General features: G+C 56.8%; 1 protein-coding gene across 1 annotated transcript; it reads right to left on the minus strand.

The window, feature by feature from the left end:
• Window positions 1-2,775: 2,775 nt before the first annotated feature.
• On the minus strand, window positions 2,776-13,131 carry LOC144672899 (protein-serine O-palmitoleoyltransferase porcupine-like). The gene is made up of 6 exons (XM_078534900.1): window positions 12,946-13,131; window positions 11,519-11,675; window positions 7,232-7,424; window positions 6,269-6,312; window positions 4,134-4,315; window positions 2,776-2,910 (listed from the first exon to the last, which is right to left on the minus strand). Exons 2-6 carry the CDS (start codon window positions 11,652-11,654, stop codon window positions 2,776-2,778), a joined length of 690 nt encoding a protein of 229 aa, XP_078391026.1. The 5' UTR covers window positions 11,655-11,675; window positions 12,946-13,131.
• Between the last annotated feature and the right edge of the window lie 2,453 nt (window positions 13,132-15,584).

Below are 15,584 nucleotides of genomic sequence, written 5' to 3' on the forward strand. Positions count from 1 at the left end.
AGAGCGAGAGAAACGGAGAGAGAGAGAGAGAAACGGAGAGAGAGCGAGAGAAACGGAGAGAGAGTGAGAGAAACGGAGAGAGAGAGAGAGAGAAACGGAGAGAGAGAGAGAGAAACGGAGAGAGAGAGAGAGAAACGGAGAGAGAGAGAGAGAAACAGGGAGAGAGAGAGAGAGAAACGGAGAGAGAGAGAGAGAAACGGAGAGAGACAGAGAAACAGGGAGAGAGAGAGAGAGAAACGGAGAGAGAGCGAGAGAAACGGAGAGAGAGCGAGAGAAACGGAGAGAGAGAGAAACGGAGAGAGAGAGAGAGAAACGGAGAGAGAGCGAGAGAAACGGAGAGAGAGAGAGAGAAACGGAGAGAGAGCGAGAGAAACAGAGAAAGAGAGAAACGGAGAGAGAGAGAGAGAGAAACGGAGAGAGAGCGAGAGAAAGTCAGAGAGCGAGAGTGAGAGATGGGGAGAGCAAGAGAGAGAGCGAATGAGAGAGAGACAGAGAGAGAAACAGGGAGACAGACAGAGAGAGCGAGAAACAGGGAGAGAGAGAACGTGAACGAGAGCGAGAGAGCGAGCAAGAGCGCGAGAGACAGAGAAAGGGAGGGAGAGAGAAAGGGAGAGAGAGAGGGACAGAGAGAGAGAGAGCAAAAAACAGGGAGAGAGCGAGAGAGAGAAGATGGGTGGAAGAGCACAACAGGTTTTGCTCGGACAACAAGGTTGGTGAGAAATTGGACTTGGCAGGATTGAGGGAGATGAGGACATTATGGTGACTCAGAATGTCAATTTCATCAAGGCCTCCTCCAGCCCCTACACCCCTCCCTATCTCTGTAGCCTCCTCCAGCCCCTACACCCCTCCCTATCTCTGTAACCTCCTCCAGCCCCTACACCCCTCCCTATCTCTGTAACCTCCTCCAGCCCCTACACCCCTCCCTATCTCTGTAACCTCCTCCAGCCCCCTATACCCCTCCCTATCTCTGTAACCTCCTCCAGCCCATACACCCCTCCCTATCTCTGTAACCTCCTCCAGCCCCTACAACCCTCCCTATCTCTGTAACCTCCTCCAGCCCCTACAACCCTCCCTATCTCTGTAACCTCCTCCAGCCCCTACACCCCTCCCTATCTCTGTAACCTCCTCCAGCCCCTACAACCCTCCCTATCTCTGTAACCTCCTCCAGCCCCTACAACACTCCCTATCTCTGTAACCTCCTCCAGCCCCTACAACACTCCCTATCTCTGTAACCTCCTCCAGCCCCTACAACCCTCCCTATCTCTGTAACCTCCTCCAGCCCCTACAACCCTCCCTATCTCTGTAACCTCCTCCAGCCCCTGCAACCCTCCCTATCTCTGTAGCCTCCTCCAGCCCGTACGACCCTCCCTCTCTCTGTAACCTCCTCCAGCCCCCTACAACCCTCCCTAACCTCCTAGAACTCTCCGAGGTCTCTGCGCTCCTCCAATTCCGGCCTCTCGAGCATCCCCCGATTCCCATCGCTCCACCATTGGCGGCCGGGCCTTCAGCTGCCGGGGGGGCCCTAAGCTCTGGAATTCCCTCCCTCAACCTCTCCACCTCTCACTCTCTCTCTCCTTTAAGAGACTCCTTAAAGTGGGCCTTTTTGACTGAGATTTTGCTCCCTGATGTCTCCTGACTTCGCTCGGGATCAAATACAGGCAAACGGGGCGGGGAGCGGGTCAAGTGGAGCGCTTGGTGACATTCTACGGCAGAACGCTAAGGGTTTAGCTGGTGTCTCTCAAATTTCAGGCACCTGAAGTTCTGACCTCCCACTCCTCTCAGGGGCTGTTTGGGGCGGGGGGGGGGGGAACATGGGGAAAAATGGATTGGTCAACGAAAAGTGGCCGGAAGTTTGAGGATGACCTTTGCCCTCAAGACTCCCGTCAATGACCAACCGGAGTGGACAGGGCCTGAGGACCTAGGCTTGGATAGCTGAACGATGTTGGGTCCGTTTGGGAATGGCCGAAGGACATACGGACAGACCATCCAACAGGTTTCTGAGGGAACCATCGATGGGGGAGGGGGGGGGGGTCAAGGGGCTACAAATGGCCACACAAGGGACAACGTGACGGACGGGAAGAGGCAGATGGACACAGGGAGACGGGCAAGCTCGAGGAGGAGAAGGTGTTGGTTGGGCATCAATGGCTTCCTCGACCCCCGAGAACAACTCTTCCCTTCTGCATCTGGACAGAGCAGAGTGCACAAGAAACAGGAGCACAGGAGTAGACCACACGGCCTGTCGAGGCTGCTTCGCCACTCAATATGATCACGGCTGACCTTGGGCTTCAACTCCCACTTTCCCGCCCGCTCCCCCATATCCCTCGATTCCCCGAGAGACCAAAAATCCGTCCGTCCCGGCCTTAAATGTCTTCAACGATGGAGCATCCACGACCCTCTGGGGGAGGGAATTCCAGAGATTCACAACCCTTTGAGTGAAGAAACTTCTCATCTCAGTCCTGAACGATTGGCTCCTTATCCTGAGACTGTGCCCACCCCCCTCCGTGTTTTAGATCCCCCCGAGCAGGGGAAACAATCTCTCCGCGCCCACCCTGTCAAACCCCCTTCAGAATCTTGTCCGTCTCAACGCGATCGCCTCTCGTTCTGCTAAACTCCAGAGAACATCGGCCCATTTTACTCAGCTTCTCATCGTAGGGCAACCCCCGCTCATCCCAGGGACCAATCGAGTGAACCTTCGCTGTACCCGCCTCCGATGCGAGTCTATCCTTCCTTAAATGTGGAGGCCAAAACTGCACACAGTTATTCCTGATGGGTCACTCACCTTTTCAGAAGCTTCTCCCCATCGAAGGGAATGAAATAAGGAAAGAGGTAAGGGGCAACGCATGTGGAGACAACGAGACAGGCTAAGCTCTTCAACATGCTCAGAGAAACCTTGGTGAACCAGCTGAAGTTCTAGGGGGGGGCAAGAGTCAGAAACACAGGTTTAAAAATCCCACCCAAAACATGAAGGGAAAATATTGCTAAACGGAAAGGCCATCTAGGCCAACCCTCCCGGTGCCGTGCTGAGGGAGCGCCGCACTGTCGGAGGGTCAGTGCTGAGGGAGCGCCGCACTGTCAGAGGGTCCGTGCTGAGGGAGCACCGCACTGTCGGAGGGTCCGTGCTGAGGGAGCACCGCACTGTCGGAGGGTCAGTGCTGAGGGAGCGCCGCACTATCGGAGGGTCAGTGCTGAGGGAGCGCCGCACTGTCGGAGGGTCAGTGCTGAGGGAGCGCCGCACTGTCGGACGGTCAGTGCTGAGGGAGCGCCGCACTGTCGGAGGGTCAGTGCTGAGGAAGCGCCTTGCTGTCGGAGGGTCAGTGCTGAGGGAGCGCCACACTGTAGGAGGGTCAGTGCTGAGGGAGCGCCGCACTATCGGAGGGTCAGTGCTGAGGGAGCGCCGAACTGTCGGAGGGTCAGTGCTGAGGGAGCGCCGCACTGCCGGACGGTCAGTGCTGAGGGAGCACCTCGCTGTCGGAGGGTCAGTACGGAGGGAAAGCTGCATAGTCGGAGGGTCAGTGCTGAGGGAGCGCCGCACTGTCGGAGGGTCAGTGCTGAGGGAGCGCCGCACTGTTGGAGGGTCAGTGCTGACGGAGCGCCGCACTGTCGGAGGGTCAGTGCTGAGGGAGCGCCGCACTGTCGGAGGGTCAGTGCTGAGGGAGCGCCGCACTGTCGGAGGGTCAGTGCTGAGGGAGCGCCGCACTGTCGGAGGGTCAACGCTGAGGGAGCGCCGCACTGTTGGAGGGTCAGTGCTGAGGGAGCGCCGCACTGTCGGAGGGTCAGTGCCGAGGGAGTGCCGCACTGTCGGAGGGTCAGTGCCGAGGGAGCGCCGCACTGTCGGAGGGTCAGTACTGAGGGAGCGCCGCACTGTTGGAGGGTCAGAGCTGAGGGAGTTCAGCACTGTTGGGAGGGTCAGAGCTGAGGGAGTGCCGCACTGTCGGAGGGTCAGTGCCGCACTGTTGATGGGTCAGCGCTGACATGGGACTGATCACGAGTGCTCCACCCAGTGGGCGGCACAGACACCACATGCTGACTGCCCGCCCCCTCCCTCGCAACTGCCCTCTTGCGAAAATGCCCTTGCACGAGGGCCACGGCAGGTCTTGGGGAGCGGGTCCGTCTGTTCGGCCGGACAAACTCACCATCCTCCTGCTCTCCACTGCCTGGAGGTAGCTGCTGAAGCTTATCCAGGGCCCGAAGATCACCGTCCCCACAAAATAAATGTAGCCCATAAATTCGACTGGAGAAGGCATCGCACCAACCGAGGCCTGGTCAAGGTCGAAGCCCAGCGAGATGGCTTTCATGGCTACGATCATCTGAGCTCCTGGAGGGGGTTGGGGGGGGTGGAGAGATAATTGAAACACAACAGGACAGAACTCAGAAATATTTAGTCTTTCAGCTCGACAACCTAATGCCCGCAGAGAGGCCCCTCCCCGAGCTGAAGGGCCTCCAGTTTAAGCTGCAGACGGATTCTTACACAGAAAATAGGGAGGCTCCCATTTCACCACCTCAGGACATCCCTAAGATGCCTCATGGCCGATGGAGTAAACGTTCAGAAGCGCTCGTCGGGAGTTCTCGTCTCGGAAACCCGGCGGCCATTTTGCGCACAGCAAGCTCCCACACGCAGCAACACGAGGCTGGCCCAGGTCGCCTGCTAACAGCCCCAGGGAGGGAAGCAATTTGAGGCTGGAGTCTGCAGTCGAGCTGTGAAAGGCCCCCCGCTTTGAGGTGGGGGGTTCTTTTGAGGTAACGGTTGGCCGCACAGGGACGAGACTGAAGGCCGGACGCCCTCACGTGGGGGCCTGCAAGGGTCAGCGATGGGCCCGTCGCCCTCTGGAAACTCCAGCTGACCCACATCTCTGCTGCCCCATCTCTTAACTCACCTGGCGTCACGTTCATCCAGCGCCCTCGCTTTCACTCGCTGACCGACACTGGCCCCCGGTCTGGCAACACCTCAAATTTAAAATTCACACCCTCGTGTTCCAATCCCCCCTCATGCTTCTCCCCCGCAACAAGCCTATCTACAACCCCTACACCCCTCCCCATCTCTGTAGCCTCCTCCAGCCCGTACAACCCTCCCTATCTCTGTAACCTCCTCCAGCCCGTACACCCCTCCCTATCTCTGTAACCTCCTCCAGCCCCTACACCCCTCCCTATCTCTGTAACCTCCTCCAGCCCCCTACACCCCTCCCTATCTCTGTAACCTCCTCCAGCCCCTACACCCCTCCCTATCTCTGTAACCTCCTCCAGCCCCTACAACCCTCCCTATCTCTGTAACCTCCTCCAGCCCCTACAACCCTCCCTATCTCTGTAACCTCCTCCAGCCCCTACACCCCTCCCTATCTCTGTAACCTCCTCCAGCCCCTACAACCCTCCCTATCTCTGTAACCTCCTCCAGCCCCTACAACCCTCCCTATCTCTGTAACCTCCTCCAGCCCCCTACAATCCTCCCTATCTCTGTAACCTCCTCCAGCCCCTACAACCCCTCCTTATCTCTATAACCTTCGCCAGCCCCTACAACCCTCCCTATCTCTGTAACCTCGTCCAGCCCCTACAACCCTCCCTATCTCTGTAACCTCCTCCAGCCCCTACACCCCTATCTCTATAACCTCCTCCAGCCCTTACACCCCTCCCTATCTCTGTAACCTCCTCCAGCCCCTACAACCCTCCCTATCACTGTAACCTCCTACAACCCTCCGAGATCTCTGCGCTCCTCCAATTCCGGCCTCTCGAGCATCCCCCGATTCCCATCGCTCCGCCATTGGCGGCCGGGCCTTCAGCTGCCTGGGGGGGCCCTGAGCTCTGGAATTCCCTTCTAAACCTCTCCAGCTCTCCCTCTCTCTCTCCGGTCCTTTAAGATGCTCCTTAAATCCGACCTCTTTGACCGAACTAATATGTCCTGATGTGGCTCGGGGTGATATTATGTTTGATAACGCCTCCTGTGAAATGCAGCGGGGATGTTCGACCATGCTGAAGATGCTGTATACACGCATGATGTTAGGCAACGCACGAAAACGTGTGCACATACAGCGCATGTGAGCAGGCATACACACACGTGTGCAAACACAGCACACGCGAGCAGGTGCACACACGAGCAGACACACGCCCACACACAGGCGCAGGCAGACGCATACACAAGCACACACCCATAAGCATGCACACACACCGACGCACGCACGAGCAGACACACACATGCGCGCACACTTTCCCGAGTGTGCGCACAAGCATACTCGCTTGCACAGACACGTACTGAAGACCACTCGCCAACGTGACTCACCTCTCATCTTGTGCCAGCTGACTGTATCCACCATATGCATCTCCCTGTAAAACGCACAGTGGCAACGTTAGCAAGCTTTAGGCGGGTCTCCCACCCCCACCTTCCGCCCCCACCCTGCGCTGTTAGGGAGGGAGTTCCAGGATTTTGACCCGGCGACAGTGAAGGAACGGCCGATATATTTCCAAGTCAGGATGGTGAGTGGCTCGGAGGGGAACTTGCAGGTGGTGGTGTTCCCCATGTGTCTGCTGCCCTTGTCCTTCTAGACGGTAGAGGTCGTGGGTTTGGGCGGCGCTGTCGAAGGAGCCTTGGTGAGTTGCTGCAATGCATCTTGTAGATGGTACACACACTGCTGCCCCTGTGCGTCGGTGGTGGAGGGAGTGAATGTTTGTGGATGGGGTGCCGATCAAGCGGGGCTGCTTTGTCCTGGACGGTGTCGAGCTTCTTGAGTGTTGTGGGAGCTACACTCATCCAGGCAAGTGGGGAGTATCCCATCACACTCCTGACTTGTGCCTTGTAGATGGTGGACAGGCTTTGGGGAGTCGGGAGGTGAGTTACTCTCCGCAGGATTCCCAGCCTCTGACCTGCTCTTGTAGCCACAGTATTTATAGGGCTGGGTCCAGTTCAGTTTCTGGTCAATGGTAACCCCCAGGATGTTGACAGTGGGGGGATTCAGCGATGGAAATGCCATTGAATGTCAAGGGGCGATGGTTGGATTCTGTCCGGTTGAACATGGTCATTACCTGGCACTTGTGCGGTGAGAATGTGACCCACCATTTATCAGCCCAAGCCTGGACATTGTCCGGGGCTTGCTGCACACGGGGGAATCCGCAGGGAGAGATTTGTTCCGGGTCTCTCCGGGGACAAGAGGAATCAATGTGCCAGACGGGCAGACGGATCTCAACCACGTCACCATCGCGAAGGAGGAACTGGGACCCGGATAAACTCGGACCCCGGATTACTCACCCCATGAGGAGGTAGATGAGGATGGTGACCGACAAAAAGACGCCTTTATACTGAGAGTGACGGCAGAGGAACAGGACGATGTAACACATGAGGCTGAGCAAGACCACCCACACCATCTGCAACTGGAAGAAGTGGTGGAGGCAGTAAAACCCTCCGGCCACACTGCTCAGGTGCTTCACCCAGGGGGACAGGCCTGGCTGGAGAGAAAGGGGGAGACACAGAGGGGCGGGAGGGGGAAGAGAGAGAGGGGCGGGGGTAGGGAGAGAGAGAGGGGGGGGGCGGGGAAGAGGGGAGGGATTGGGGTGAGGGGTGGGATAGAGTGCGTGGGAGAAGCGAGGGATGGGGGACGGGAGGGAGGGAGGGGTGGGGAAGAGAGGGAGAGGGGTGAAAGGGAGAGAGTGGGGGAAGGGAGAGGGGCGAAGAGAGGGAGAGGGGAGAAGGGGAGAAGGGGGGAGGGAGAGGAAGGGAGGAGAGGGGGGAAGGGAGAGAGGGGGGAAGGGAGAGAGGGGGGGAGGGAGAGGGGGAAGGGAGAGAGAGGGGGGGAGAGGGGGAAAGGAGAGAGAGGGGGGAAGGAAGAGAGAGGGGGGAAGGGAGAGAGAGGGGGGAAGGGAGAGAGAGGGGGGAAGGGAGAGAGAGAGAGGGGGAAGGGAGATAGAGGGGGGAAGGGAGAGGGGGGGGGAAGGGAGAGAGAGAGGGGGGAAGGGAGAGAGAGGGAGGGGAAGGGAGAGAGAGGGAGGGGAAGGGAGAGGGAGGGGGGAAGGGAGAGAGAGGGGGGAAGGGAAAGAGAGGGGGGAAGGGAGAGAGAGGGGGGAAGGGAGAGAGAGAGGGGGGAAAGGGAGAGAGAGGGGGGAAGGGAGAGAGAGGGGGGGAAGGGAGAGATAGAGGGGGAAGGGAGGGGGGAAGGGAGAGAGAGAGGGGGGAAAGGGAGAGAGAGGGGGAAGGGAGAGAGAGAGGGGGAAGGGAGAGAGAGGGGGGGAAGGGAGAGATAGAGGGGGAAGGGAGGGGGGAAGGAGAGAGAGAGGGGGGAGGGAGAGCGAGAGGGGGGGGAGAGAGAGAGGGGGGAGGGAGGGAGAGAGAGAGGGGGGGAGGGAGAGAGAGGGGGGAGGGAGAGATAGAGGGGGAAGGGAGGGGGGAAAGGGAGAGAGAGGGGGAAGGGAGAGAGAGAGGGGGAAGGGAGAGAGAGGGGGGGAAGGGAGAGATAGAGGGGGAAGGGAGGGGGGAAGGGAGAGAGAGAGGGGGGAGGGAGAGCGAGAGGGGGGGGAGAGAGAGAGGGGGGAGGGAGGGAGAGAGAGAGGGGGGGAGGGAGAGAGAGGGGGGAGGGAGAGAGAGGGGGAGGGAGAGAGAGAGGGGGAAGGGAGAGATGGGGGGGAGGGAGAGATGGGGGGGATGGAGAGGGGGGGAAGGGAGAGAGAGGGGGGGGGAAGGGAGAGAGAGGGGGGAGGGAGAGAGAGGGGGGAAGGGAGAGAGAGGGGAGGGAAGGGAGAGAGAGGGGGCGAGGGAGAGAAAATGGGGAGGAGGGAGAGAGAAAGGGGGGGAGGGAGAGAGAAAGGGGGGGAGGGAGAGAGAAAGGGGGGGAGGGAGAGAGAAAGGCGGGGGGGAGAGAGAAAGGGGGGGAGGGAGAGAGAAAGGGCGGGAGGGAGAGAGAAGGGGGGGGAGGGAGAGAGAAAGGGGGGGAGGGAGAGAAAGGGGGGGAGGGAGAGAGAAAGGCGGGAGGGAGAGAGAAAGAGGGGGAGGGAGAGAGAAAGGGGGGGAGGGAGAGAGAAAGGGGGGGAGGGAGAGAGAAAGGGGGGGAGGGAGAGAGAAAGGGGGGGAGGGAGAAAGGGGGGGAGGGAGAGAGAAAGGGGGGAGGGAGAGAGAAAAAAAACACTGTCAGAAAAATAGAATGTGATGATTTCAAAGCCTCTGACCAAAACTGCAAACTAATAAAGGAAACTGAGATTGGAAACCAAAACTTCTGAGGATATAGAAACTGATTGAAACATATAAAAGTACACAGAGAACCAGCTGAGCTAAACTAAACAATGAGTCCAGTGGTGCAGTACAGGCAGGGTGAACAAGACAGAGGCTCAATCCAGAATCTGAGAATAAGCAAAGATACAGTTGTTCGAAGACAACGTTAGTGAAGATAACATCTACGCCATTCAGACCGTCGTAATCACTGAGGAGGCTCTGCAGACTTGAGCCATTTATGGTGAAGAGGTTGGTTGTGCCTTCAACTGGAGATCAGAAGATAGCCCTGGAAGGGGAACTGAATTTCCTTGTGAGGGAGACAGAGTTTTGACAGGCTTCGTGACTGCGATTGATGATGTAGGGGCTGAGTGGACGCTGTGCCAATTTGTTAGATCTGCTTTCATGGTATCCACCATTTGTTGTGTAATTTATAGTTTACAACCAACGGCAAGTTGTCTCTTAATTCATGTTTAATGCACGTTAATTCTGGGTTTTAGATTATAGCGGGGTCTCCAAAATGGTATTTCATGATTGCTTTTCTTGACTCTTGCATCGTCAAAATTCTTCTGTTTAAACCATCGGATCTTGTGGCTTCCTTCATTCAAAAATAACTAGGATCACAGAATTGTTATCGTACAGAAGGATGCCGGTGGCTAATTGTGTCTGCACCGGCTCTCCGAATGAGCAACTCACTCAGTGCCACTCCCCTCCCTTCTCTCCGTAACCCTGCACATCGTTCCCTCCCAGATGACAATCCAATTCCCCTTTGGAAAGCCTCGATTGACCCTGCCTCCCCCACACTCTCAGGCAGTGCATTCCAGATCCTAACCACTCGCCGCGTGAAAAAGTTTCTCCTCGCGTCTCCGTTGCTTCTTTTACCGATCGTCTTAAATCCACGTCCCTCTGGTTCTCGATCCTCCCGCCAATGGGAACAGTTTCTCCCTCTGACCACTCTGTCCCAGACCCCCTCATGATTTTGAACACCTCGATCAAATCTCCTCTCAACTCTCCCTTCTCCAAGGAGAACATTCCCAACTTCTCCAATCCATCCACCGGACCGAAGTTCCTCATCCCTGGAACCGTTCTCGGGAATCTTTTCCGTACTCTCTCTCTCTCTAAAGCCTTCACATCCTTCCTAAAGTGCGGTGCCCAGAACTGGACACAATACTCCAGTTGAGGCTGAACTTGTGTTTTACTCAAGGTCCACATGCGGTGGAGGGAGAGAGTGTAGGGGAGGGATGGGAAAGAGGGTGAGGGTTGGGGAGAGGGCAAGCGCAGGCAAGCACGAGGGGCAGCACGGGCGAGGGGCTGCGTGGGTGAGGGGCAGCGCAGGCGAGGGGCTGCGTGAGCGAGGGGCTGGGCAGGTGAGGGGAAGGGCGGATGAGGGGCAGGGCGGGCGAGGGGCTGCATGGGTGAGGGGCAACGCGGGCGAGGGGCTGGGCGGGTGAGGGACGGGATGGGCGAGGGGCAGGGCAGGCGAGGGGCAGTGCGGGCAATGGGCAGGGCGGGCGAGGGGCAGGGCGGGCGAGGGGCAGGGCGGGCGAGGGGCAGGGCGGGCGAGGGGCAGGGCGGGCGAGGGGCAGGGCGGGCGAGGGGCAGGGTGGGCGAGGGGCAGGGTGGGCGAGGGGCAGCGCGGGCGAGGGCGCGGGAGAGAGCCAGGGCCAATGAGGGAGAGCTGACCTTTCACCTCGACTCCACTTTCCCCACCCCCATCCCTCGACCCCCTCCGTGTCCGAAAATCTCTCGCGCTCCGTCTCGAGTATACTCGACAGCTGAGCTTCCTCTGGGGGTGGAGCATTCCGTAGAGTCCCGGCCCTCGGAGTGAAGGAATTTCGCCTCATCTCAGCCCAAAATGGCCACCCCCTTTATCCTGAGACTGTGACCCACCCTCCCCGTGTCTCTGACTCTCCAGCCCGGGGGGAGGTACGAGGGAATCAGCCTCTCAGCATCGACCCTGTCAAACCCTTTCAGAATGTTATACGTTTCAATGAGATTGCCGCTCAGTATTCAAAACTCCCAGGCACTTTCGGACTGTTTTACTCAATATCTCCCCATGTCCCAGGAATCAGCCTGGTGAGCCTTTGTTATGCTCCCTCTCGGTTACGTACGTCCTTCCTTGGGTAAAGAGTTCAAAACCGTGCACCGTGCACCAGCTGCCGTCTCACCAAAGCTCCAATCTTTTGCTAATGCGATCCCGAAGCTGGTCACACATTCTCCTGCTGCTGGTTAGATTGCTGAATGGAGAGGGGAATAGGGGGTTATGGAGCACAGAGATCCCCGGAGCCAGCACCAAATATTAATCCAGCGACGCTTAGCGCAATCGAGCCCCCGACTCACCCAGTCTCCACAACACCCGACATCCCAGGCAGATCAGGAGAAGTTGCCAGACCTGCTCAAGGCCCTGCTGGGCACTGGGCAGCACACAGCCCGCCGACAACTGGCGGAAGAACTCCTGTCGACTCAGCGTCGCCATGCCGAGTCTCCTTCATCGGACCTGCAGGACAGAAAGGTACAAGTTGCTCAGCAGTCCTGCCCGAGGGCACAATCGCACCCCCCAATGGCCAGCACCCGCTACCCGTCGTATAATGCTCACTGGATCGGCCACTGAGGGGGCGCCGCACTGTCGGAGGGTCATTGCTGAGGGAGCACCGCGCTGTCGGAGGGTCAGTGCTGAGGGAGTGCCGCACTGTCGGAGGGTCAGTGCTGAGGGAGCGCCGCATTGTCCGAGGGTCAGTACTGAGGGATTTGAACCCCTGCCCCCAGAGCATTAGGTTGGGCCTCTGGATTACTAGTCCATTGACATTACCACAACAACACCATCTCTCCCCACTGCTCCCCGACAGTGCGGTGTTCCCTCAGTGCTGACACTCTGACAAAACAGCAGACTCCAGCTGATTTCCTCTCTCCCTCTAACCCAGGGATCACTGGACAGTGATCAGGAGCAGGAACCCTGGCTGATTTCCCCTCTCGCTCTTTCTAACCCAGGGATCACTGGACAGTGATCAGGAGCAGGAACCCTGGCTGATTTCCCCTCTCTCTCTCTCACTCTAACCCAGGGATCACTGGACAGTGATCAGGAGCAGGAACCCTGGCTGATTTCCCCTCTCTCTCTCTCACTCTAACCCAAGGATCACTGGACAGTGATCAGGAGCAGGAACCCTGGCTGATTTCCCCTCTCTCTCTAACCCAGGGATCACTGGACAGTGATCAGGAGCGGGAACACTTGCTAATTTCCCTCTCTTCCACCCACTGAGGGAAACTGGACGAGCAGCATGGGGAGTGGAGCTAAACTGGACAGTCCCACGACTGGAGGTGGCAAATCCCAACCTGCCCACTCCAAGTGGGGCAAATGCACTCATTGTCCAAGACTCTGCAGCAACCTTCAAGATCTGCAAACACGCTTCAGGATTTGGCAGCTTACAGTTGGGTGTACTTTGAGCAAGAGTGGAGCTGGGGCAGATTTTGGGGAGGGGATTCCTTGATGCAAACATGCTAACTATGATGATTTTTCACCCCCCCAGGATCATCCATATCGCCCCTGGCTTCGATTTAAGCCGGCAATCGCCGGTTTTTTTCATGCATTTTGTTATTTGCAATGGGCTGGGTGGATGAGGCCAGGTTGAGGTGAAATCTATGGAGATTATTTTCCGTGGCCCGGACGACCTTTAGGCTTGTCCTCTCGGGGACCGGGGTCTCTGCTCCCGAGGGGGGAGAGATCCGGGTCCTAGAGGCCGCAGGCTTATCCCTCGCACCGGGATTTTTACCTCACGCCACCGGTCGGGTTCTCGCTTCCTCCCTCGGTTCAGATCCCTCCCGATCCCTCCTTCTTCTCCAGGGCCGGTCTCACCGCCAACATCGTCCGCGGCACCAGAGCCATTCAGAACACAAAAAAAATCAGTGCCAGAGGGACGCTACTGCGCATGCGGATTATCGAGGGTTGTTCGTTTCGCTCGCCGCACCCCCCCCCCCACTGGGATTACTACGCATGCGTCAGACTGGAATGCCCCTCTTTAAGGATCTGCGCATGTGTCAATGGTTTAAAAAAGGTCGGAGAGAGACGCTACTGCGCAAGCGGCTTAACGAGGGCCCGCCCTATTTTTCTCGACGCCCCCCCCACCTGGGTGACTACGCATGCGTCAGATCGCAATGCCCCTCTTTAAGGATCTGCGCATGCGTTAATGATTAAAAACCAGATGTCGGAGAGGACGCTACTACGCATGCGGCTTTTCTAGGCCGCCCCCCCCCCCCCCCCCTCTCTCTCCCCGGGGCCTGGATTCCCTCGCTCCCCCCACCTGGTTAACTACGCATGCGTCAAACCGCAGAGCCACCCGCCTTCGCGATCTGCGCATGAGTGAATGATAGAACCGGTTGGAGAGGGGCGCTACTGCGCATGCGGCTGCTTATCAAGGGACCCGCCCCGTTTCTCTCGCCCACCCCCGCCCCCTCCACTTGGGTGACTACGCATGCGTCAAACCGCAGCGCCCACCCGTTTTAGCGATCTGCGCATGCGTAAATGATAAAAAACCAGGAGGAGAGGGAGGCTAAACAAAAACAGAAATACCTGGAAAAACTCAGCAGGTCTGGCAGCATCTGCGGAGAGGAACACAGTTAACGTTTCGAGTCCAAATGACCCTTCAACAGAACTAAGTAAAAATAGGAAAGGGGTGAAATATAAGCTGGTTTAAGGGTGGGGGGTTGGGACAAGCAGCCAGTGATAGGTGGAGATAACCAAAAGATGTCACAGACAAAAGAACAAAGAGGTGTTGAAGGTGGTGATATTATCTAAAGGAATGTGCTCATTAAGAGTGGAGAGCAGGACAAGCAAGGTACAGATAGCTCTAGTGGGGGTGTCAGCTGTGGGTCAGTTCATAGCACCCTCGCCTTTGAGTCAGAAGGTTGTGGGTTCATGTCCCACTCCCGGAAACCAAGAACTGTGAATGTACTCGAAAGAGTTACATGCGATCTGTTGATAACTCGAAAGAGTTACAGATAGCTCTAGTGGGGGTGGGGTCGGGTGAAGGAATACTGAAAGGGCATAAAAGGTAGAGATAAACAATGGGTAGAAATACATTTAAAAATAATGGAAATAGGTGGGAAAAGAAAAATCTATATAAATTATTGGAAAAAACAAAAAGGAGGGGGAAGAAACGGAAAGGGGGCGGGGATGGAGGAGAGAGTTCATGATCTAATATTGTTGTTGAATTCAATGTTCAGTCCGGAAGGCTGTAAAGTGCCTAGTCGGAAGATGAGGTGCTGTTCCTCCAGTTTGCGTTGAGCTTCACTGGAACAATGCAGCCAGGCCAAGGACGGACATGTGGGCAAGACAGCAGGGTGGAGTGTTGAAATGGCAAGCGACAGGGAGGTCTGGGTCATGCTTGCCTTCTCCTCCCTCCCAGAAACATGATAGGGTCCCCCTTGTCCTCACTTATCACCCCACCAGCCTTCGCATTCAAAGGATCATCCTCTGCCATTTCCGCCAACTCCAGCATGATGCCACCACCAAATACATCTTCCCTTCACCCCCCCGGTGGCATTCCGCAGGGATCGTTCCCTCCGGAACACCCTGGTCCACTCCTCCATCACCCCCTACTCCTCAACCCCCTCCCACGGCACCTTCCCATGCAAACGCAGAAGATGCAACACCTGCCCCTTCACTTCCTCTCTCCTCACCGTCCAAGGGCCAAAACACTCCTTTCAAGTGAAGCAGCATTTCACTTGCACTTCCCCCAACTTAGTCTACTGCATTCGCTGCTCCCAATGCGGTTTCCTCTACATTGGAGAGACCAAACGCAGACTGGGTGACCGCTTTGCAGAACACCTTCGGTCTGTCCGCAAGCATTACCCAGACCTCCCTGTCGCTTGCCATTTCAACACTCCACCCTGCTCTCATGCCCACATGTCCGTCCTTGGCTTGCTGCATTGTTCCAGTGAAGCTGAACGCAAACTGGAGGAACAGCACCTCATCTTCCGACTAGGCACTTTACAGCCTTCCGGACTGAATATTGAGTTCAACAACTTTAGATTATGAACTCTCTCCTCCATCCCCACCCCCTTTCCGTTTCTTCCCCCTCCTTTTTGTTTTTTCCAATAATTTATATATAGATTTTTCTCTTCCCACCTATTTCCATTATTTTTAAATGTATTTCCACCCATTGTTTTATCTCTACCTTTTAGCCTTTTTAGTTTCCCTTCCCCCCACCCCCCACCCCCACTAGAGCTATCTGTACCTTGTTTGTCCTGCTTTCTACCATTAATTAGCACATTCCTTTAGATAATATCACCACCTTCAACACCTCTTTGTCCTTTTGTCTGTGACATCTTTTGCTTATCTCCACCTATCACTGGCTTCTTGTCCCAACAACCACCCCCCACCTTAAACCAGCTTATATTTCACTCCTTTCCT

This window comes from Cetorhinus maximus, unplaced genomic scaffold (genome assembly GCF_964194155.1).
Source record: "Cetorhinus maximus unplaced genomic scaffold, sCetMax3.hap1.1 HAP1_SCAFFOLD_138, whole genome shotgun sequence".
In the NCBI taxonomy this organism is placed as follows: Eukaryota; Metazoa; Chordata; class Chondrichthyes; order Lamniformes; family Cetorhinidae; genus Cetorhinus; species Cetorhinus maximus.

Excerpts from the sequence above, each read along its gene's own strand:
- LOC144672899 (XM_078534900.1), bottom strand. The coding sequence starts at position 11,654 with ATGGCGACGCTGAGTCGACAGGAGTTCTTCCGCCAGTTGTCGGCGGGC. Across the intron at positions 7,425-11,518 it reads TCGGGTGTTGTGGAGACTGG|GCCTGTCCCCCTGGGTGAAG; the intron begins GTGAGTCGGGGG and ends CTCTCCAGCCAG. Across the intron at positions 6,313-7,231 it reads CTCATCTACCTCCTCATGGG|GGAGATGCATATGGTGGATA; the intron begins GTGAGTAATCCG and ends TGCGTTTTACAG.